The sequence below is a fragment of the Bombina bombina genome, chromosome 10 (assembly GCF_027579735.1).
Source record: "Bombina bombina isolate aBomBom1 chromosome 10, aBomBom1.pri, whole genome shotgun sequence".
NCBI classification, from domain to species: domain Eukaryota; kingdom Metazoa; phylum Chordata; class Amphibia; order Anura; family Bombinatoridae; genus Bombina; species Bombina bombina.
The window spans coordinates 115,074,860-115,098,802 of NC_069508.1; the positions used below are offsets into that span (position 1 = coordinate 115,074,860).

The window sequence follows — 23,943 nt, forward strand, 5'->3', positions numbered from 1 at the left end:
TGAATGGGGCCATATATTGTGAGATTTTGAGTGCAAACCTCCTTCCATCAGCAAGGGCATTGAATATGAAATGTGGCAGGTCTTTCAGCATGACAATGATCCCAAACACACCGCCTGGGGAATGAAGGAGCGGCTTCGTAAGAAGCATTTCAAGGTCCTGGAGTGGCCTAGCCAGTCTCCAGATCTCAACCCCATAGAAAACCTTTGGAGGGAGTTGAAAGTCCGTGTTGCCCAGCGACAGCCCCAAAACATCACTGCTCTAGAGGAGATCTGCATGCAGGAATGGGCCAACATACCAGCAACAGTGTGTGACAACCTTGTGAAGACTTACAGAAAACATTTGACATCTGTTATTGCCAACAAAGGATATATAACAAAGTATTGAGATGAACTTTTGATATTGACCAAATACTTATTTTCCACCATAATTTGCAAATAAATTATTTCCAAATCAGACAATGTGATTGTCTGGATTTGTTTCCACATTTTGTCTCTCATAGTTGAGGTATACCTATGATGAAAATTACAGGCCTCTCTCATCTTCTTAAGTGGGAGAACTTGCACAATTGATGGCTGACTAAATCCTTTTTTTCCCCACTGTATAAATAGGTCACTAGAGTGAGCAGCCAATGGCTGTGTGTTCTGCACTTCATTTCTAACAGGAACTGTAAAGCTCACAATTTTAGAATGGAATTACTGGAAAAAGGGACAAAATAAATAATGAAAGCATATTGCAGTTTTTGTATGTATACTATATATATATATATATATATATATATATATATATATATATATATATATAATTTATCATTTTATATTACCATCTCAAAGTATTTAATGTCCCTTTAAAAATAGCTGTAGGCACAGAAGAAAAAAACAAAAGCATGGTGAGTAATACCCATATTCCTTTAATGTAAAATTTTATAACAATTAGCTGCTAGTGCAGTTATAACAGTCTGCTACCATTTTCCTAAACGCATTGTAGATGATTTTATTTTGGGTACAGATAAAACCACCACTTCTAAAGATCTGATAAGGATATCGGTTTAAATCTCCAATGCATGTCCATTGATCTTTATATGTTTGGGAAACGCACCATTTGGAGTGGTCATAATGGGAACAAAATGAAGACCTCATTGGTAAATCGATCTGTTTAATATTGTAAACGTGGTATTGAAGGGAACAATTTGATGGAAGATATGTGTTTTTAGGTTTCCATGACTCCGCCAACAAATTGGTTTTTAATTGCTGAGCTATCCATGCTGTGTAGATATCTGCGGACAAAAGTACAAAAACCACATGTTTGTAACAGAAACATAAGCAAAACATATTTTCACAACTTGAAAAGACTAGAAAAAAATAATGAACTGTGATATCCTAGTAAGAAAAAAAAGGGAGAAGAGAGATATAAATCAGTCAAAAATAAATCTCAAAATGTTCGCTTGGCAGCGTATAAGCACAACTACTACTTGATTTAAAGGGACACTGAACCCAATTTTTTCTTTCATGATTCAGATAGAGCATGAAATTCTAAGCAACTTTTTAATTTACGCCTATTATCAATTTTTCTTAGTTTTAGCGAACCTGCAGTCTGGATTTATCATCAAACTGCTGCTTCCCTGCCCCGTTCTGCCTTTCTTAGGTGAAGAATATCAGTCTCCCTGGTCTCTTCCAACCGCACCCGTAAAGGGGCACATTTACAGGCACAAGTTAAAAAAACAGCCATTACAAGTGGCTGATTAATACAACACACAGAGAAAACCCAGCACTCACTTACAAGCTCTCAGCTAAGATTTAAAAGCAAAAATGGAAAGGTTAGTCACCGCATCTGGCCAAATGGGACAAGCTCAGGTACCACGTCAAGGTCCTTTCCAATACCTGAGACCCTAAAACAGCCACACAATGCAACCTTGACGAGGTACCTGAGCTTGTCCCATTTGGCCAGATGCGGTGACTAACCTTTCCATTTTTGCTTTTAAATCTTAGCTGAGAGCTTGTAAGTGAGTGCTGGGTTTTCTCTGTGTGTTGTATTAATTTGTTTTGTAATTTTCCCTATGGTTCTTGCACCCCGACCTGTCTGGGGTTAACTGCTTGTGGCTCTGGGGACAGCACAGCTTCCTGTGAGTGCCAGTGGCACCCAGGGCTGAGCATGTTGCAGGGTCATGGGATGTGTACCCGGTCCGGTATGAGAGTGCAGTTCCCTTCCGTGTTTTGTATATATCTAGGGTGGTTACATATTCCTGTGCCAGTGACGTGCAGTAATAGGAGGCAAGGGAGGCAGTGCCTACCCTGTCCAATCAGAAAAAGAAGTTTTTATTTATGATTAAAAAAAATAAAAAAAGTTTGTGTAATTTTTTTTGTACATTTTGTGACCACGCCCCCCCCCAGCTACAATACCCCCCCCCCTTGCCGGCTCCACAGATGCAATACCATCCATTCCCATCCATGTTGCGCAATTAAGAGGCAGTGAGCTGCTCCGCTGCCCTCCATTAATTGCGCAACTTGGATGCTAGCTACTGTTTAGTGCTCACTATGAGCTAGCGCCACCCAGTGGTGTCTCACCGGGCCCATGCCTCTCTCCAATAGAGGCGGTTCTCTTAACCGCCGCTATGAGATGGAGGTGACCACAGCCAATCAGCATCAGTGCTGCTAGGGAGGCGTGCCGGCCGGGCTTGTTTGAAGCAGTGACTGGGACGGCTGTTGGCGGGAAATAGTGAACAGGGGGAGCTGCAGCAAGAGAGTGGACTGTCTGAGAGACCGGTGTCAGAGTAAACAGACCGGTAAGTAATAACAGTTTATTTGGGTCATCAAGGTCTATTCCCCAATCCCCTCCCCCCCATGCTATACACACTCACAGTCACTCGCATACCCTCTCAGCCAGGCCAGCAGACTAGAGCAGTCACTCAGAAGAATGTGTGTCCACCGGCTGCAATATACTTTATTTCAGGATCATCTCTCCTCCTGGGCACTCTGTGTTGTTAAGCAAGTTCTCTCACTGCAGCTGTAATACAGTATGGCTATGTGATGATCGTGGCATGATGTTATTTTTTTCCTGATCTAAGGGACTGAAGATTCAGAATCATTAGCATTTTCTAATGGGAAATGCTAATGATTCTGAATCTTCAGTCCCTTAGATCAGGAAAAAAATAACATCATGTCACGATCTCATCACATAGCCATACTGCTGCAGTGAGAACTTGCTTAACAACACAGAGTGCCCAGGAGGAGAGATGATCCTGAAATAAAGTATATTGCAGCCGGTGGACACACACTGTTGTGAGGTCAGTAGGGGGCTAGGGACCTCAGGCAATTCCATATACTGAGCTCAGCACTTTCCTGTAACGGCTCTAACTAACACACAGAGCCTGCTGCCTTAGCACAATATAGTAAGTGATTTAGAACTGAGGGGAAATGCAGCCTACAACGGCAGCTGTTATATGACAAGTGGGAACGCTGCCTGATAAGAGAACTATAAATCAAATCCTTCCCTCAGTAGCCCAGCCCTGCATTTACAACCCCTTCGTTCTCAGGGAAGAGCCTGTGGTCCTCCTGCTGCTTAGTGCTGCTATGTAAGGAATGTGCCCTTCTTCTTAGTTTGCTATGTAAGAATACTCTATCTCTAACCTGTGTTTTCTCATGGATTGTGGATCTCTACTTGAAAAGGTGCATGTATGTATTTAGGGAGTGCACTATTTTCTGTGTTATCAATTACTAGTTAACCTCTTTGATGCCTGTGGATTTTAATGAACACTGCTTACAATGGAATGCAGTAGCTCTGGCACCTTGTAAATTAAGAGCACTCTGCCTGCCTTTGTAAGCCTTCCCTACACAGCTAGCTATTGTGTAGAATAAATCTCATTTTACATTTCCACATGTCAGTTTGCATTGCAACACACACAGCACATCACTAATGCATGCAGTTGGCATTTAAAGTTAAAGAAGAATTTTCTTCCCATTGTGCCTGGGTCATTCCTGTCCTTTCTGGGGGAATATAATGAATTTGCTGATTTGTAGCTCTGGTTCTTATTGGAAATAGGGGGAAAATGTAAATATATTACAGTGAAAATCAGCACAGAAATGTAGCTTGCAACATTGCTGCTGATTATGGTTTGCAAAACTTTTCTTAGCCTTTATCCCAAACCCTAAAAATAACCACATCTCTTATCTCTAACCCCAAATATTTATCTATTTCCATGAGTTATGAGTACTGGATTTGCATATTTAGTATTTACAAATTGCATTAAACTCTATGCTTTTTAAAATAAATATAAATATTAAATATAAATAAGCACATGGCTCTTTATAAACACTGTGTGTGCATTTGTAAGCTTAGTATACAAGTCTGTTTGTCATTGAGTCAAGTGAACTTAGTGAAGAGTGCTCAGTGGTACTAGTAGTGCTTTATCTTTTACTATATATTGAATTATTCCTGTTTTTATTTTATTTTTTAAAAACTCCCCTCCTTTATCCCTGCATGAGCCAGAACACAACACTTGATATGTACAGTGTGTGTGTGTTACTGTCTGTGTGGGTTTGGGGGGGTCTGTGTGTGTATGGATCTGTGTGTGTGGGCTTGTCTGTCTGTCTGTGTGTGGATGTGTGTGTGTCTGTGTTTGTGTGACTGTATGTCTGTGTGTTTGGGGGTCTGTGTGAGTGGGTCTGTGTTTATGTGTGTGGATTTTTCTGTGTGTGTGTTTGGGGTGTGTGTGTGTGTGTGTGGGTCTGTCCCTGTGTGTATACCTGTGTGTTTGTGTGGGTATGTGTGTGTCTGTTTGGTAGGGGTCTGTGTTTGTGGGTCTGTCCCTGTGTGTGTCTTTGTGTGTGTGGGGGGTCTGTCTGAGTGTGTGTTTCTGTCTGTGTGTTTGGGGGTCTGTCTCTGTGTGTGCACCTGTTTGTGTGTGGGTCTATTTCAGTGTGTGTGGGTCTGTGTGTGTGAGTCCAGTACTTGTGTTATGTGCTATTTCCCATAATGCTCAGCCACCATTTCAGCTGGGAAATCTAGTTCCAAAACCTCTGGAGGGTCACAATTGATGAGCCCTGTGCTGTAGGTGAACATAACTAACTCTTTTCAGGTGCAAAATATTTGTTGGTGCCAGTAATTTAGTGATATTTATATATATATATATATATATATATATATATATATATATATATATTTACACACATATATACATATATATGTGTGTGTGATTCTTGTGTGTATCATTGTCAGTGCCTCACTAGCCGCTGACGTCACTGCACGTCACTGTAAAGACCTGTGCACCCTTCCCTTGTTTTCAGTTTGTTTGGATTTGATAGCTTGCATTGTGTGGCTGTTTTAGGGTCTCAGGTATTGGAAAGGACCTTGACGTGGTACCTGAGCTTGTCCCATTTGGCCAGATGCGGTGACTAACCTTTCCATTTTTGCTTTTAAATCTTAGCTGAGAGCTTGTAAGTGAGTGCTGGGTTTTCTCTGTGTGTTGTATTAATTTGTTTTGTATTTTCCCTATGGTTCTTGCACCCAGACCTGTCTGGGGTTAACTGCTTGTGGCTCTGGGGACAGCACAGCTTCCTGTGAGTGCCAGTGGCACCCAGGGCTGAGCATGTTGCAGGGTCATGGGATGTGTACCCGGTCCGGTATGAGAGTGCAGTTCCCTTCCGTGTTTTGTATATGTCTAGGGTTGTTACATATTCCTGTGCACCCTTCCCTTGTTTTCAGTTTGTTTGGATTTGAAAGCTTGCATTGTGTGGCTGTTTTAGGGTCTCAGGTATTGGAAAGGACCTTGACGTGGTACCTGAGCTTGTCCCATTTGGCCAGATGCGGTGACTAACCTTTCCATTTTTGCTTTTAAATCTTAGCTGAGAGCTTGTAAGTGAGTGCTGGGTTTTCTCTGTGTGTTGTATTAATTTGTTTTGTAATTTTCCCTATGGTTCTTGCACCCAGACCTGTCTGGGGTTAACTGCTTGTGGCTCTGGGGACAGCACAGCTTCCTGTGAGTGCCAGTGGCACCCAGGGCTGAGCATGTTGCAGGGTCATGGGATGTGTACCCAGTCTGGTATGAGAGTGCAGTTCCCTTCCATGTTTTGTAAGTGGCTGATTAATGTGGCCGCAAGCTCCGGTTTCACTTTGCGCTAGAAATCATTAACCAAGAGATCAGATCTCTGGTTAATAGAAAAAAAAGTTACCCCAATTGCCCCCAAAATAAAGAAGACTGCATATTTTAATTTAATAACATAGACACATATATTCGTAAATCATGGGGCTATGATTTAGGAGCATATCTCTCTCTATTGAAATACTTGTATTATAATTCTAATATTAATTGCAGATCCTAGATTGTATAGGAGCTTAATCCATCTTTATTTAACAAGTTATTGCTGCATTAGGCATTGAAGCACTATATTCCCCATTTTTTATTGATTTTTAACATGGAAAGACACTCAAGTCAAAATGAGACTTTCATGATTCAGACACAGCATGCAATTAGAAACAATTTTCAATTTACCATTATTAAATTAGCTTCATTCTCTTGGTATCCTTTGTTGAAAAGCATACCTAAAAGGCTCAGGGACAGCAATTACAGTGAAGGGAGCTAGCTGGTGATCAGTGGCTGCACATACAGTATATATTTTTTATTTCTTATTATTACTCACCCTGTGCACTTATCTAGCTCCCAGTAGTGTAATACTGCTCCTTCAACAAAGGATATCATAAGAATGTAGCTAATTTGATAATAGAAGTAAACTGGAAAATTGTTTAAAATTGCATACTCTGAGGCGGAATTATAAAGCCGTCAACTATGCTGCATTTGACGGCACCAATATGCTCGCCTAACATCACAGCCGCGGACCTGAATACGCTCTCCTTATTTATAAAAAAAACTGTCAAAAAGTCACGCACCAAGTATGGGGCGATGAGCAGCGGACTGTTGTTAACTAACAGTCATCGATCTCACTGCTATTCAGCATTTTCCCAACTTTATTTATACACTGTCACTAAACACTGCCAGTATACTAAAATGTTTAACCCCAATCACGCTGCTCCCAGACCCCGCCGCAACTAAATAAAGTTATTAACCCCCATCCCGCTGCTCCCGGAGCCCACCGCAACTAAATAAAGTTATTAACCCCTATCCCTCCGCTCCCGGAGCCAACCGCAACTCTAATAAAGTTATTAACCCCATCCCCCGCTCCCGGACCCCTTCCCAACAAAATAAATGTATTAACCCCTAAACCCCTGGCCTCCCACATCACTACCACTTACTAAACCTATTAACCCCTAAACCGCCAGCCCCCCACATTGCCATAAACTAAATTAAGCTATTAACCCCTAAACCTAACAACCCGCTAACTTTACATTAAATATTAACTCATCCCTATCATATAATAAATGTAAACTTACCTTTAGAATTAAAATAAACTATATTAAACTACTAATTAACCTACCCTAAAATTATCCTACAATTACATTAAACTATATTAAACTATTAATTAACCTACCCTAACTAACATACTAAAATTACATTAAACTATATTAAACTATTCATTAACCTACCCTAACTATTATACTAAAACTACATTAAACTAACAATTAAAATAACTATATTACATATTTAAAAACCCTAACCCTACTCAAGTTATTTAAATCTACTATTAAAAATTACTAAATTACAAAAAAATAACAACTAAGTTACACAAAATAAAAAACACTGTTACACAAAATAAAAAACACTAAGTTACACAAAATAAATCAAAATCAAATTTTTAAACTAATTACACCTAATCTAATAGCCCTATCAAAATAAAAAAGCCCCCCCAAAATAAAAAAAAAAACCCTAGGTTGTAATAAACTATCAATGGCCCTTAAAAAGGCCTTTTTTTGCGTGGCATTGCCCCAAAGAAATCAGCTTTTTTACCTGTAAAATAAAATACAAACACCCCCCCAACAGTAAAACCCACCACCCACACAACCAACCCCCCAAATAAAAACCTATCTAAAAAACCTAAGCTCCCCATTGCCCTGAAAATGGCATTTGTATGGGCATTGCCCTTAAAACGTTTTTTTTTCACTGTAAGAGCAATACAATTTTGGAACTCATTACCAAAGGAGGTAGTGAATGCCAATACCCTAGATACATTTAAAAATTATTTGGATACATTTCTGTCTATAAACAAAATTCATGGATATGATTGCTAGTATTAAATGGGTCACCTTTTAGTGGGATTCTTTAATCTTAACTGGAGCTTTCTGTATATATTTTAGATTTGTATAGGTTGAACTCGATGGACTTCGGTCTTTTTTCAACCTCATCTACTATGTTACTATGTTACTATGTAAAATGGCATTTAGCTCTTTTCCAGCCCAAAGTCCCTAAGCTAAAATTAAAACCCACCCAATAAACCCTTAAAAAAACCTAACACTAACCCCTGAAGATCCACTTACAGTTTTCGAAGACCGGACATCCATCCTCATCCAAGCGGTAGAAGTCCTTAGCGAAGCCGGCAGAAATTTTCATTCAAGCGGGCCGAAGTCTTCATCCAAGCCGGCAGAAGTCTTCATCCAGACGGCATCTACTATCTTCATCCATCGCGGCTCCATCTTCAAGTCATCCGGTGCGGAGCATCCTCTTCTTCTGACGTCTCTTGAAGAACGAAGTTTCCTTTAAATGACATCATCCAAGATGGCGTCTCTTACATTCCAATTGGCTGATAGAATTCTATCAGCCAATCGAAATTAAAGGGGAAATAATCCTATTGGCTGTTGCATTCAGCCATTAGGATTTAGCTTGCATTCTATTGGCTATTCCACTCAGCCAATAGAATGCGAGCTCAATCCTATTCGCTGATTGCAACAGCCAATAGGATTTTTTCCCCTTTAATTCACCATTGGGCTGAAAAAGAGCTAAATGCCCTTTTAAGGGCAATGCCCATAGAAATGCCCTTTTCAGGGCAATGGGGAGCTTAGGTTTTTTAGATAGATTTTTATTTGGGGGGGGTTGGTTGTGTGGGTGGTGGGTTTTACTGTTGGGGGGGTTTGTATTTTATTTTTACAGGTAAAAGAGCTGATTTCTTTGGAACAATGCACTGCAAAAGGCCATTTTAAGGGCCATTGTTAGTTTATTGTAGGCTAGGGTTTTTTTATTTTGGGGGGGCTTTTTTATTTTGATAGGGCTATTAGATTAGGTGCAATTAGTTTAAAAATGTGATAATTTATTTTTTATTTTTTGTAACTTAGTGTTTTTTATTTTGTGTAACTTAGTTGTTATTTTTTTGAAACTTAGTAATGTTTAATAGTAGATTTAAATAACTTGAGTAGGGTTAGGGTCTTTAAATATGTAATATAATTAATTTATTTGTTAGTTTAATGTAGTTTTAGTATAATAGTTAGGGTAGGTTAATGAATAGTTTAATATAGTTTAATGTAATTTTAGTATAATAGTTAGGGTAGGTTAATTATTAGTTTAATATAGTTTATTTTAATTCTAAAGGTAAGTTTAAATTTATTGTAAGATAGGGATGAGTTAATATTTAATGTAAAGTTTGCGGGTTGTTAGATTTAGAAGCTTAATAGCTTAGTTTAGTTTATGGCGATGTGGGGGGCTGGCGGTTTAGGGGTTAATAGGTTTAGTAAGTGGAAGTGATGTGGGAGGCCAGGGGTTAAGGGGTTAATACATTTATTTAGTTGTGGTGGGGTCCGGGAGCAGAAGGATAGGGGTTAATAACTTTATTAGAGTTGCGGTGGGCTCCAGGAGCGGCGGGATAGTGGTTAATAACTTTATTTAGTTGCGGTGGGCTCCAGGAGCGGCAGGATAGGGGTTAATATATTAATTTAGTTGCTGCGATATTGGCTGTGGCAGATTAGGGGTTAATAACATTATGTAAGTGGCGGCGATATCTGGGGCGGCAGAATAGGGGTTAATAACTTTATTTAGTGGCGGCGGTGTTGGGGCGGCAGGTTAGGGGTGTTTAGACTCGAGGCTTATGTTAGGGTGTTAGGTGTAAATGTTACTGGTTTTCTATCATAGTGTCAGGGTTACTGCTTGCTAATGATCTGTCCCTTTAAGAGCCTCCTATATCAAGCACTTCCCCCCAGCATTCATTGCTGGTTAATTGAGAAAGGATTCACAGCACAAGCGTTACACTGAAAGTTTTCCTCACTCTCCAACAGCCTCATAAATTCTTATTTGAAGAGTTACTGATAACATCTCTTATTTTTCATTCCTACATCTAGCAGCTCTTCTACTCAATTCAACACTGGAAGATATTTCATACTATAAGGAAATCAAACTAACTCGACATCAAACCCTGAAGCATTTACAAGGTAACAGGATTCAAGCAGCTTCATACACAGCACAGCAAGTAGCGGTGACGTCATCAGCTGCAGCCGCAACCGCTCTCCCTCTGAGTACCACGCTGCTGTTCATAACAAACGGACAAGTAACAATTCCTGTGTTCTCAGGTCAGACCTAATTATTTTATTATTAATCGTTATCCTTACTTATTTTGATGAACTTTACCTGCCTAATTAAGGAATACTATATTTTACGTTACTGCTTAATTTGAACTGTTTGCATTATCAAATGACCTGAAAGTAATACAGTTTATGAAGTTAATAAACTGTCACTTATTGGGCAAATAGTAATACATTATATGAAGCACTGACAACGAATTCATCAAGCTTCTTTTATGTTACAAACCTACTTTTGAGGAAATTGTTGGTTCTTATTTATAAAACAAAATTAAATGCTTGTCCAAATTGCTACAAATACAGACTATTACAGAATTAACCAGCCATAAGGAAGAAAGGATTTAGTGTTTGTGTACACAGAATTATCCTATACTAAACATATACTTTCAACAGCAATTATGGAACAAGATCTTTTAAGTGATAAAGTTCAAGTCTTGTCAGACAGATTAGAAGCTTTATCAGGTTCTTTCCATGAATTACAAGTGGAAAATCAGGCTTTGAAGGCCTGCTTAAGAGAGACTCTGGCACCTAAACCTGCAAGTGCAGATTCTATCCCTGAACCTATGGTCTCCCCCCCAGAAAAATTCTCTGGTGACCGTTCAAGATTCAGAGAGTTTAAAAACTCCTGTTTGTTGCTTTTTCAATTAAAGCCACGTACTTATCCCACAGAAAGATCAAGAGTGCTCACTGTGATATCATATTTGAGGGGGGAACCTAGGGCTTGGGCTGACTCTTTTTTTGAAAATGATGATGCAATACTGGGATCTCTAGATGAATTCTTTGATCAAATGTCAGCATTATATGATGACCCTTTCAAACAGGTCACAGCTGAAAACTTACTTAGATCTTTAAAACAAAGAAAGAACCCAGTGGAGTCTTACATCACACAATTTAAAATTTCTGCCCGTGATTCGGGATGGAATGAGGTCTCCCTTAAAACTCAATATCGTTTAGGATTATCTGAGGATATAAAGGATGAGCTTTCACGCACAGGTATTCCAGATTTATTGGAAGATTTCTTTTCTCTCACTATTAACATAGATAGACGGCTTAGGGAACGCCGCTCTGAAAAGGCTAGCGGTACAAAAAGCTTTCTCTCCACACCTGTTTATCAAACTAAGGAATCACCACAACCTATGGACATAGGCTTCATAAAGGGTCCCCTCTCCTCTCAGGAAAAGACTAGGAGGAAGTTGCATAGTTTGTGCATGTATTGTGCCTGCCCTACACATGAAGTAAAGGACTGCCCAGTTCTGGCTAGGAATAAGAAGGGTAGGTTGCCTAACATCTCTGAATCCCTGTTAATGAAAACCATTAAACCATCATATTTAACTATCCCTATTATTTTACAGTGGGATCAAATCAGGATAACAACTGAAGCTATCCTGGACACCGGCTCATGTAGAAATTTTGTTGATTTTTCTTTTGTGAAACAGAATAAAATACCTCTAGTCTCTAAGAAAACTCCAGTCTCTGTGAAGGTCATTGATGGCTCTTTTTTAAAATCAGGTCCTGTCACACACCAAACTACACCATTACAGGTAATATCTTGCACACACATCACAGAAACACTCACTTTTGATGTCATATCTTCACCAATGTTTAATGTAATCCTTGGTATAAATTGGTTTTGTAAACACAAACCAACTATAAACTGGAATGACCTCAGTTTATCTTTTCCTCATCTCACTCAAAATGGTGAGACATCATCAGATTTAATTATGCTACAGGTTGAGGATAATATTTTACCCAAACAATATGCAGACTTCTCAGATGTTTTTAATAAAAAAGAAGCTGAATGTTTGCCCCCTCATAGGGATTACGATTGTCCTATTGATTTACTCCCAGGAGTTTCAATTCCCTATGGACATATCTACCCCCTTTCTAAACCAGAACTAGAACACCTTAAAAATTATATCGATGAGAACCTCCGAAAAGGTTTTATAAGACCTAGTACCTCTCCTGCAGGTGCAGGCATATTTTTTGTTACCAATAAAGATGGCACGTTAAGACCAATCATTGATTACAGGGAATTGAACAGGCGTACCAGAAAAAACAGGTACCCCCTACCTTTAATCCCTGAATTAATTGAAAGATTAAGGGGGGCCTCAATTTTCACTAAATTGGATCTTCGAGGTGCCTATAATCTTATACGAATGAGAGCTGGCGACGAATGGCTCACTGCTTTTCGGACTAGATATGGGCTATTCGAATATACAGTGATGCCATTCGGTCTGTGCAATGCCCCAGCAACATTCCAATGCTTAATCAATGATCTTTTCAGAGATATTTTGGATGTATATGTTGTTGTCTATTTGGACGATATTCTAGTTTACTCACAAAATTTAGATCAACATAGAATGCATGTTAGAGAAGTTCTCACTAGGTTACGAAAAAATAACCTATACGCTAAACTAGAAAAATGTATATTTGAATCAAATAATATCTCTTTTCTGGGGTATAACATCTCTCCTGAAGGAATCAAGATGCAAGATGACAAGGTTCAGGCCATTCATAATTGGCCGACTCCTCAATGTAAGAAAGATGTTCAACGTTTCCTTGGCTTCTCAAATTATTATAGGAAATTCATTCCTGGATTTGCTGCTATTACCAAACCTCTTACTGAACTCACCAAATTGAATCATCCTTTCAGGTGGACAAGCCATACTCAACAGGTATTTGACCTTTTAAAAAATAAATTCACTACAGCACCCATTCTCCAATACCCGGATTTAGAAAAGCAATTTATCCTGGAAGTTGACGCTTCTGAGTTCGCAATAGGGGCAATCCTCTCTCAAAGGAAATCATTCAAAGAACCCTTACATCCGGTCGCATTCTTCTCTAGATTGATGCAACCAGCAGAGTTAAATTATCCAGTTGGCGAGAAAGAATTACTTGCAATAAAGTGTTCCTTCGATCACTGGAGGCATTTGCTTGAGGGTGCAACACAACCAACTGTCATATATACTGACCACAAAAATCTGCAATATCTTCAGTCTAATCGAACTCTATCCTCCAGACAATTACGCTGGAGTCTTTACTTCTCTCGTTTCCATTACATCATTACCTACAGGCCTGGTACAAAAAATGGCAAGGCTGACGCCCTCTCTAGACAAGGTCCTAAACCTATAATACCATGCATTCCTACTACTATTGTTCCTAAGGACTCTATCATTGGAGTTATAACAAGTCTAACTACAGTGATAAAAGATGCTACTGCTATTGATCCATCAGTACCTCATACAGATCTTACTTACAATTCTGATGGCTTACTCTATAAGGACGGGAAGCTATACATACCTCCAAATCTTAGATCTTCAATCTTGAAAACAGTTCATGAGTCTCCCCTTGCTGGACACATGGGAAGGGATAAAACTTTGGATTTACTTAAGAGATCTTTTTGGTGGCCTACTTTTAACCTCGATCTCAAAGAATATATTTCTAAATGTGTTATATGCGCAACCTCCAAACCTTCTAAACAACTCCCTGTGGGTCTTTTACAGCCTTTACCTGTACCTCAAGTACCCTGGGAGGCGGTATCCCTAGACTTTATCGTGGACTTACCTCTCTCCAACAAATATACCACTATAATGGTTGTCACCGATCTATTCTCAAAGATGGCACATTTCATACCGGTTACCTCCCTACCCACTTCCAAGTTCACCAGTGAATTGTTCATTCAAAATATTGTAAGACTGCATGGAATACCTAAAACCATCCTTAGTGACCGTGGAACCCAATTCACATCTAAGTTCTGGAGAAATTTGTGTGCTGCTCTGCATATAGAACAAAAACTCACCACTGCTTACCATCCTCAGACGAATGGGCAGACGGAGAGGGTGAACCAGTGGCTAGAGCAATACCTACGTTGTTTCTGCTCTCACCAACAAGATTCTTGGGCCACCTACTTGCCCCTAGCAGAATTTGCCTATAATAATAATAAGAGTTCTACAACTGGAACATCACCATTTTTTATAAATTATGGTTTACATCCAAATTTCACACTACTTCCGAAGATTGACACCCCATGTCCTCAGGTGAATGATCTGGTTAATGACATTTCTGCTAACTTTTCTTCAATTCGTGAACATATTCTTCAGGCACAGGCATCACAACGCAGGTACTACGATCTTCGCCACAGACCTAGTCCTCAATATTCCGTAGGACAACAAGTATGGCTCTCCACTAAGAACCTCAAGATACCTTATCCTTGTAGGAAACTAGGTAAACTCTTTTTGGGTCCTTACCCTATCGTCAGGGTAAATGGTCCAACAACAGTTACACTCCAACTACCATCAACTTTTAAGATACATCCAACTTTCCATGTGTCTCTTATCAAACCTTGCAACCTACCCATAACAAATATTACATCAGAAGACCCAATACCTTCTGCTAATCTTGATTGCCAGTATGAGGTTCATAGCATTCTGGATTCTAGACTACGTCGTGGGAATCTTTTCTATTTGGTTCATTGGAAAGGTTTTGGCCATGAGGATGATTCCTGGGAGCCTGCCTCGAACATATCTGCTCCACGTCTGATTTCCCTCTTCCATAGACGTAACCCTGATCGTCCTAGGCCTTGAACCTCGCTGTGGTTCTTTTTGTGGGGGGCTCTGTCAGGGTTACTGCTTGCTAATGATCTGTCCCTTTAAGAGCCTCCTATATCAAGCACTTCCCCCCAGCATTCATTGCTGGTTAATTGAGAAAGGATTCACAGCACAAGCGTTACACTGAAAGTTTTCCTCACTCTCCAACAGCCTCATAAATTCTTATTTGAAGAGTTACTGATAACATCTCTTATTTTTCATTCCTACATCTAGCAGCTCTTCTACTCAATTCAACACTGGAAGATATTTCATACTATAAGGAAATCAAACTAACTCGACATCAAACCCTGAAGCATTTACAAGGTAACAGGATTCAAGCAGCTTCATACACAGCACAGCAAGTAGCGGTGACGTCATCAGCTGCAGCCGCAACCGCTCTCCCTCTGAGTACCACGCTGCTGTTCATAACAAACGGACAAGTAACAATTCCTGTGTTCTCAGGTCAGACCTAATTATTTTATTATTAATCGTTATCCTTACTTATTTTGATGAACTTTACCTGCCTAATTAAGGAATACTATATTTTACGTTACTGCTTAATTTGAACTGTTTGCATTATCAAATGCCCTGAAAGTAATACAGTTTATGAAGTTAATAAACTGTCACTTATTGGGCAAATAGTAATACATTATATGAAGCACTGACAACGAATTCATCAAGCTTCTTTTATGTTACAAACCTACTTTTGAGGAAATTGTTGGTTCTTATTTATAAAACAAAATTAAATGCTTGTCCAAATTGCTACAAATACAGACTATTACACATAGATATCAATGGGATATCTGGCAGCATCGAACATAAAGCTTTTGCTGCTTTCAGACTCCCATTGATTCCTATGGCATCCGCGGCCTCTAAGGTGGCGGATTGAAAACCAGGTATGCTGGGCCGGAATAGTGGGGACCGTACCTGTTAGAAATTTGTTAACTAGCAAAAGTTGTCAAATAGTGCCGAATTTGTATTTGGAACATCTGTAATGACGTAAGCATCAGTGTCGGATTGAGACCAGCGGATCGTATGTTACGTCACAAATTTCAACTTTTGCCGGTCTGTAGGCTTTTATAAATGGGTCGAATCAAGCTCGCGGAATTCCAGCGCATTTGCGGTTGACGGCTTGATAAATATTCCTCTCTATCTGAATCATGAAAATTTAATTTTGAGTTTATTGTCCCTTTAATTGCACCAATTCTGACTATTTGTAATGTTGCATTTTTTTTAAATAGTGTCTGGTGGCGAACAGTGATTCTAGGGAGTTGCTAATAGAATGCAAGCTCAATCCTATTGACTGATTAGATCAGCCAATAGTATTGAACTTCAATCCTATTGGCTGATTGCATCAGCTAATAGGATTTTTCCTACCTTAATTCCGATTGGCTGATAGAATCCTATCAGCCAATCGGAATTCAAGGGACACCATCTTGGATGACGTCATTTAAAGGAACCGTCATTCGTCGGGTAGTCGTCGGTCTGGATTGATGCTATGCGTCCGATGTCTTCACGATGGAGCCGCTCCTCATCGGATGAAGATAGAGGATGCCGCCTGGATGAAGACTTCTGCCCGCCTGGAGGACCTCTTTTGCTCAGATCGGATGAAGACTTCTGCCCCTCTGGATGACCACTTCTGCCCGGTTGGGTGAAGACGTCTCAAGGTAGGGTGATCTTCAAGGGGGTAGTGTAAGGTTTTATTAAAGGGGGATTTGGTGGGTTTTAGAGTAGGGTTGTGTGTGTGGGTGGTGGGTTTTAATGTTGGGGGAGTATTGTATTTTTTTTTACAGGTAAAAGAGCTGAATACTTTGGGGCAATGCCCTGCAAAAAGCCCTTTTAAGGGCTATTTGTAATTTATTATAGGGTAGGGATTTTTATTATTTTGGAGGGCTTTTTTATTTTATTAGGGGGATTAGATTAGGTGTAATTAGTTTAAAATTCTTGTAATTATTTTATTTTTTTCTGTAATTTAGTGGGGGTTTTTTCGTACTTTAGTTTATTTAATTTAATTGTAGTTAATTGTAGTTAATATAGGAAATTATTTTAATTATAGTGTAGTGTTAGGTGTAATTTTAATTTAGGTTAGGATTTATTTTACAGGTAAATTTGTCTATATTTTAACTAGGTAGTTATTAAATAGTTAATAACTATTTAATAACTATTCTACCTAGTTAAAATAAATACAAACTTGCCTGTAAAATAAAACCTAAGCTAGATACAATGTAACTATTAGTTATATTTTAGCTATCTTAGGGTTTATTTTATCGGTAAGTATTTAGTTTTAAATAGGAATAATTTATTTAATTGTAGTAATTTTATTTCGTTTTATTTAAATTATATTTAAGTTAGGGGGTGTTAGGGTTAGGGTTAGACTTAGGTTTAGGGGTTAATACATTTAATATAGTTGCAGTGACGTTGGGGGCGGCAGATTAGGGGTTAATAAATGTAGGTAGGTGTCGGCGATGTTAGGGATGGCAGATTAGGGATTAATAAAATTTAACTAGTGTTTGCGAGGCGGGAGTGCGGCGGTTTAGGGGTTAATATATTTATTGAAGTGGCGGCGATGTCCGGTCGGCAGATTAGGGGTTAAAAACTTTATTTAAATGTTTGCGATGTGGGGGGGGGGGCTCGGTTTAGGGGTTAATAGGTAGTTTATAGGTGTTAGAGTACTTTGTAGTACTTTAGTTAAGAGTTTTATGTTACGGCGTTAGCCCATAAAACTCTTAACTACTGACTTTTAAATGCAGTAGGAGTCTTGACAGGAGAGGGTCTACCGCTCACTTCTTCCAAGACTCGTAATACCGGCGTTAGGAAAATCCCATTGAAAAGATAGGATACGCAATTGACGTAAGGGGATTAGCGGTATGCTCGAGTCGCAGAGGAATAGTGAGCGGTACACCTGTACCTGCTAGACTCGTAATACAGCGGGTGTTAAAAAGCAGCGTTGGAACCTCTCAACGCTGCTTTTTAAGGCTAACGCAAGACTCGTAATCTAGCAGATTGTGTTAGTTATGCAAAATTGGAGAATGGGTAATAAAGGGATTATTTATCTTTTTAATTAATACAAATTCTGGTGTAAACTTTCCCTTTAATTTTATTCAGTGCTGCAGCAGGAACACACTTTCACTATTGCTAGACTATCTGTCTCCCACCTCCCATAGGGAGACTATATTCTTCTGCTGGCTTTTCTATAGCCAATACAGTAGAATTACATTTTTCAGTATATGTGGCACTTTTAATATGCAAAAGCAGCTATTTCAAATGATAAAATAAAGGTAAGCTATTTGTAAACAGTTTTATACAATTAAATACTGGACACTTACCATCAATATAATACTTAGATTTGGCAAAATTGAGGAACTGTTCTCCTTGTGCTGACTCTAAAGGAATGAGACGTTTTTGTTCTATCCAAGGGAAACGGCTGCCCGTGCATATAGTGTTCAAGCTCCATAGTTCCTTCTTGTACATGTCAGGAATAGAACAGTTGTAGACAGGTGGGTTGTAATACAGAAGCTGAGAGCCTGTTATGAAGGAAAATAGTTTATTAGTATAATAAATATAGGGACAAAATACTGAAGATAACCCTATGACACACTGTGTAGAAGATGTTATGCAATATACAGTGAACAAAACCAAGACAAACCATTTAAGGCTAGATTACAAGTGGAGCACTAATATATTGCGCCCCTGCAAATAGGCAAATTTGCCCGTTTGCGGGTGCACGATAAATAACCAGCCATTACAAGTGGCTGGTTATTTCTACCACAAGCTTGCAGTTTTTGGGGGCTAAAGTTGTCGCACTGAAAAGTGCCTTTACATTGCGATCTATAGGGAACTGTGTGTTCCCTGTAAATATATATGTATATATTCCTATACATGTATATTTACATTTGCTGCCCATTGCTGCACAATTTACTCCCTTCACTGCGTTAGTTCTCATGCCGTGTCTCACGGCATGAGAACAAGGCTCCCATTGAAGCCTATGGAAGTAAGCGCAATGCTTCAGTGCAATGCAAAGGCGAGGTCGCGTTCGCATTGCGTGCGCTGGTATTACAAAGTGGAGCGAAAAGCGATATTTTGCGCTCCATTTGTAATCTGGCCCTTAATGGGACATGAAAGTAAAAATTAATTTTCATGGTTCACATAGAACATGCCATTTTAAGAGACTTTTTAATTTACTTATTTTATGAAATTTATTTTGTTCTCTTATTATCGTATGTTGCAAAGCATACCTAGGTAGGCTCAGCAGGGATGCATTGCTAGGAGCTAATTGGTGATAGGTGGCTTTGCACATATACCTCTTGTCATTGGCTCACTGGATTAGTTTAGGTAAGTCCTAGTAGTACATTACTGCTCTGACTTTAATTATGTGTTTACAGGAGTTAAACACATAGGGGCCGATTTATTATAATGCGTGCAGACATGATCCACAGTAGCGAATCATGTCCATTGCACATCGATAAATGCAGACAGCATACGTTGTCTGCATTTATCATTACACAAGCATTTCACTAGAAATGCTTGTGCAATGCCGCCCTCTGCACATTCGCGGTGAATTGGCTGCTAGCAGGGGGTGTCAATCAACCCAATCGTATGCGATCGAGCAGATTGCTGTCCGCCGCTTCAGAGGTAGCGGATGAGTTAAGGAGCAGCGGTCTTAAGACCGCTGCTTCTTATCTCCTGTTTCCACCGAGCCTGAAGGTTCGCGCGGAAACAGCTGAATACAGCTCCATATGGAGTTTGATGAATCAGCCCCATAGGGGTCAATTGCAATTTTTTCAATTGTGTTTATCAGCTGTTTTACGGCTCCTGGTACACCTTTTTTGAAGTTGAAGTGATCACAATGTAAACAATAACACCATTTCTGTATTTGAAAAAAAGCATTTCAGATCACAATCCATCTGACCTCAAGTTATCAAACAAATATCAACCATAAAATGGGCACATAAAGTTTAACAGCCAAAGGGAATTGATAAATGCTCATCACCCACAGATTGACAGATAACACACATGGACTAACAATCTGCACATGCTCAGACCAGACATAATATGGCACAGCTAATGCATACTTGCCAACTGTCCCGTTTTTGCCGGGATAGTCCCGGAATTTGGGACCTAGTCCCGGCCATTTAAATGTCCCAGACTGTCCCGGCAACATGTCTTTCTATCGTGTCTGTTGCGTTGCGTGAGTCAGTCACTAGATGTTTGTTTTTTTGCCCAATGCTGGCTTGCATGCTGATGACATCAACACGCAAAGGCAAGGTCATGTGACAGAGTAGGTCGGCACGCCACTTTCAAACCTGTGTACCGACAAGACACCAGAAAGTGAACAAAATGGTGTTTAGAGCTTAGGATAGGTGGCTTATTCCTGGGGATAACGGACCATATCAACGAGGTCATAATGTGGTATCTGAGCTGAACGATAGCGGTGATGCTTGTTTGTTAAGATAAAAAACTTAGAATAGTATATTGGACTAACTAGGCAACTGAGGATTCCTGGTGTGAAGATCAATGCCGCAGATACAGGTGTCAGGGCTGACCGTGGAATTTCCCTTTCAACCTTATAAATTTAAGGAGGATTATATGTCCAAGGTGATAGAGTCTCTGCAGAAGGTGTGTCTGATTCCAAGGATGTTCTTGTAGCCAAATAGTTTGTTAATATATTATATTTGTGTTAGTGGAAGTGACAACTGCTAGACTCAACAGCTGTCGAACTGAGCTAGAATACTGTATTACTTTGCTTTTGTTTAGTGCACTTGGTTCTCTCCTGGAGTAGTGTATACTTCTGTGGATTGTCAGTGAGGGTTGTGCTGTTAAAGCACAAAAGATAGCCAACGTACTGGGTATGTCAGCTGTACCTAAGGGGTTAAAAAAATCGTTACCTGATTTTGTAAAAAAAGAAAAGAAAACTAAAGTGAAAATATACCTAATTATTAATGTGTAGTACACTCAATGCTATTACATATACTGCTAAGAACACTTATACAAACAACTACAAAGCTGCTTTGTAATCTAATCTGAATACAGCTCACTGCATCCCAGCTTTAATAAATGTAAGGAAGATGCTTCCTTGTTGTCTTGGAAACAGCTGAGCTATGAGGTCATTTTTGGTAATAGTGCAAACCTCTCTATAATATTATATATCTGTATATAAGGTACAGGTGGGGGACTATCTGTGTAAGGCAGAGGGAACCTCTCTATAATATTATATATAGTGTGTTTTTTATATATATGTAAATTCATTAAATTTATGATGGAGATAAAAGTCTGAGATTAAAATCATCCATGTCTCAAAAGTAAATCAATAAAATGTATTGCACAGGAAATTAGCACATATGCAACAGATTTTTTGCTTCTTACTGTGTTAACACACAGCGATTCAACTAATAGGGAGATTGCAGCAAATACAGAAATTACTGTATTTTCTGTATTTACTGCAATCCCTTAGTTGAATCGCTGTGTGTTAACACAGTATGAAGCAAAAATCTGAGATGTTGCATATCTTACCCAGAATCCTCTTGTGCATTGGTAACAGTGAATATGGAGTTTTACTAGGTAAAAGCAAGCGGGGATACTTATATTTATATATATATATATATATATATATATATATATATATATATATATATATATATATATATATATATATATATATACTGTGTATATATATATATATATATATATATATATATATATATATATATATAGGGGGCATGTGAGTGATGCAGAGGAATCCCCTCTATAATATTAAATGTTTGTATATATAGTAATGGAAGGGGCTGGGTGTGAGGTATTTTCCTTTTGCTCCCATTTCTTTAATTAATTCCATTCCGTACATTCTCCTTCATTACCTTTTACTTTCATATTTTAATATATATATATATAATCTGCACCATAATAAATGGGCGGAGCTAAAATATTCTAATTATGTGGGTTTGGAAAAGTGGGCGGAACTTTAGGGGGGTGGTAAAAATTTTCATGCAGGTAATTGATAGCTGCAAAGTGTCCCTGCAATTTTTTTTCAAAGTTTGGCAACTATGCTAATGTCAACAACAGAGATGGCGCAAATAATAAATGATACTGAAGAAGTCATCATCATTAAGTTTTAATTTAAAAACATGAATAAAACATACAGGGGCCGATTTATTAAGGGACGAATAGCCCCTAATGCTGCTGTTTCCACGCTAGCCTTCAGTCTTAAGACCGCTGCTCCTTAACTTGTCCGCCAGCTCTGAGGTGGCGGACAGCTATCCACCCGATCGTATACAATCAGGTTGATTGACACCCCCTGCTAGCAGCAGGATTGGCCACAAATCTGCAGGGGGCGGCATTGCACAAACAGTTCACCAGAACTGCTTGTGCAATAATAAATGCCAACAGCATATGCTGTCGGCATTTAGCGATGCAGGGCGGACATGATTTGCTATAGCGAATCATGTCCGCCCGGGTATAATAAATCTACCCCACAGTATCTACAATATATCACCAATTGCAAAATAAATATTGATACAGATCCCAATGTATACCTATCAGTAAATTACATTTAAAGAAAAATATCCAATTACAAAAATACACACATGAACACAATTAAAAACATTAACTACTATAAAAGGAAGCTCTGATAGGGTCATGATGCACGTTTGTTATGATGTCATTGTTTCTGATTGGCTGTAGAGGTAATAGGGATGTGATTCAAAGTGATGGTAAATATAACACATTTAAATCCTATTTTTAATCTTTTATACTTACCTTCATTTATCATTTTTATTTTCAGATCTGCTAAAGCAATACTTTAGCACCGTTATTATTATAATTCAATAGCCCCCTCCAACCTTCCACATCAAAACAATGTTTTTTTTATTGAGGTGACCTTTTCACCTCTAAACCTATAGGCAATCTAGCCATATGGCACTTCTTAAAAGTAGTGTTTAGTGCATCTCCCCTGGAATGATATACTTTAATTATTAAAGTTTAACGTTTCAGACTCTGGCTACGATGATCAAAAGTGCCATGAGGTGACAAAAATATTCAAAAGGTTTAAAAGAGAGAGGCGTCTTACCATACATTTCAGTGGGTGGTAATGCTGCTCTGATACCGCCGACATATTCAAAGCAGCATCTCCTCCTACATTGAAGGTGTATTGTAAATGATCCCTTAAAACAGTACTGTATGACAATACAATTTACATGTGTCAACAGAAACTCAGTCCCTATTCGTACAATACAATAGTGAATTAAACATATCAATACTACACGCACCTATAGGAGCTGGGGGATTGGGGGGATTTGATATATGTATATCCATTGTTTAATGTATATGTATTATATTGTATAATAGAATATGTATGTAAACTGTAAACGTGATTTTACTAATATTCTTTTGTGTCCTTAGGTGTTTTTTTACTTATTTTAAGATTGCGGTTGCGTGTTCTCAATATTAATATTTACATTATATTGAGAGCACGCTAGCCCAATCACAATATTCTTATTTCCCAATATTGCAATCTATTTTGGTATTTGTAATATTCCTATTTCATAATATTGCGATCGCAATTGTGCGATTGTCTTTTACTTATAATATTGCGATTGCACTGTAGCAAACATGTTCTTTATTAACATTAATGCATATCTATAGATGTAGATATAGATATATATTAATATAGAACACGTTTGCAACAGTGCGATTGCAATATTATAAGTAAAACACAATCACGCAATCATAATATAATGAAATGAATATTACAAACATAAAAACACGGTTGAAATATTTTAAAATCAGTTTTGCCTGCTCAGTGGTGATCTTGGCGGACTTTTGCTGAAATTGCGATCCCCATTACACATCGCCCTCATCATCACAATGATTTTGAATATCGGGGCCTCTTTGTGAATGGAAATTTAGCTATTTTCA

At 38.7% G+C, this 23,943-nt stretch overlaps 1 protein-coding gene across 1 annotated transcript in view; it reads right to left on the minus strand.

The window, feature by feature from the left end:
- Positions 1–887: 887 nt before the first annotated feature.
- DNASE2B (deoxyribonuclease 2 beta) overlaps positions 888–23,943 on the minus strand; it is a 146,697-nt gene continuing 123,641 nt past the window's right edge. Inside the window, exons 5-6 of the mRNA XM_053693838.1 lie at positions 18,360–18,557; positions 888–1,274 (exon numbers count right to left, since the gene is read on the minus strand). Of these exons, the coding sequence (XP_053549813.1) occupies positions 931–1,274; positions 18,360–18,557 (542 nt within the window). The 3' untranslated portion in view covers positions 888–930. The remainder of the gene's footprint in view (positions 1,275–18,359; positions 18,558–23,943) is intronic.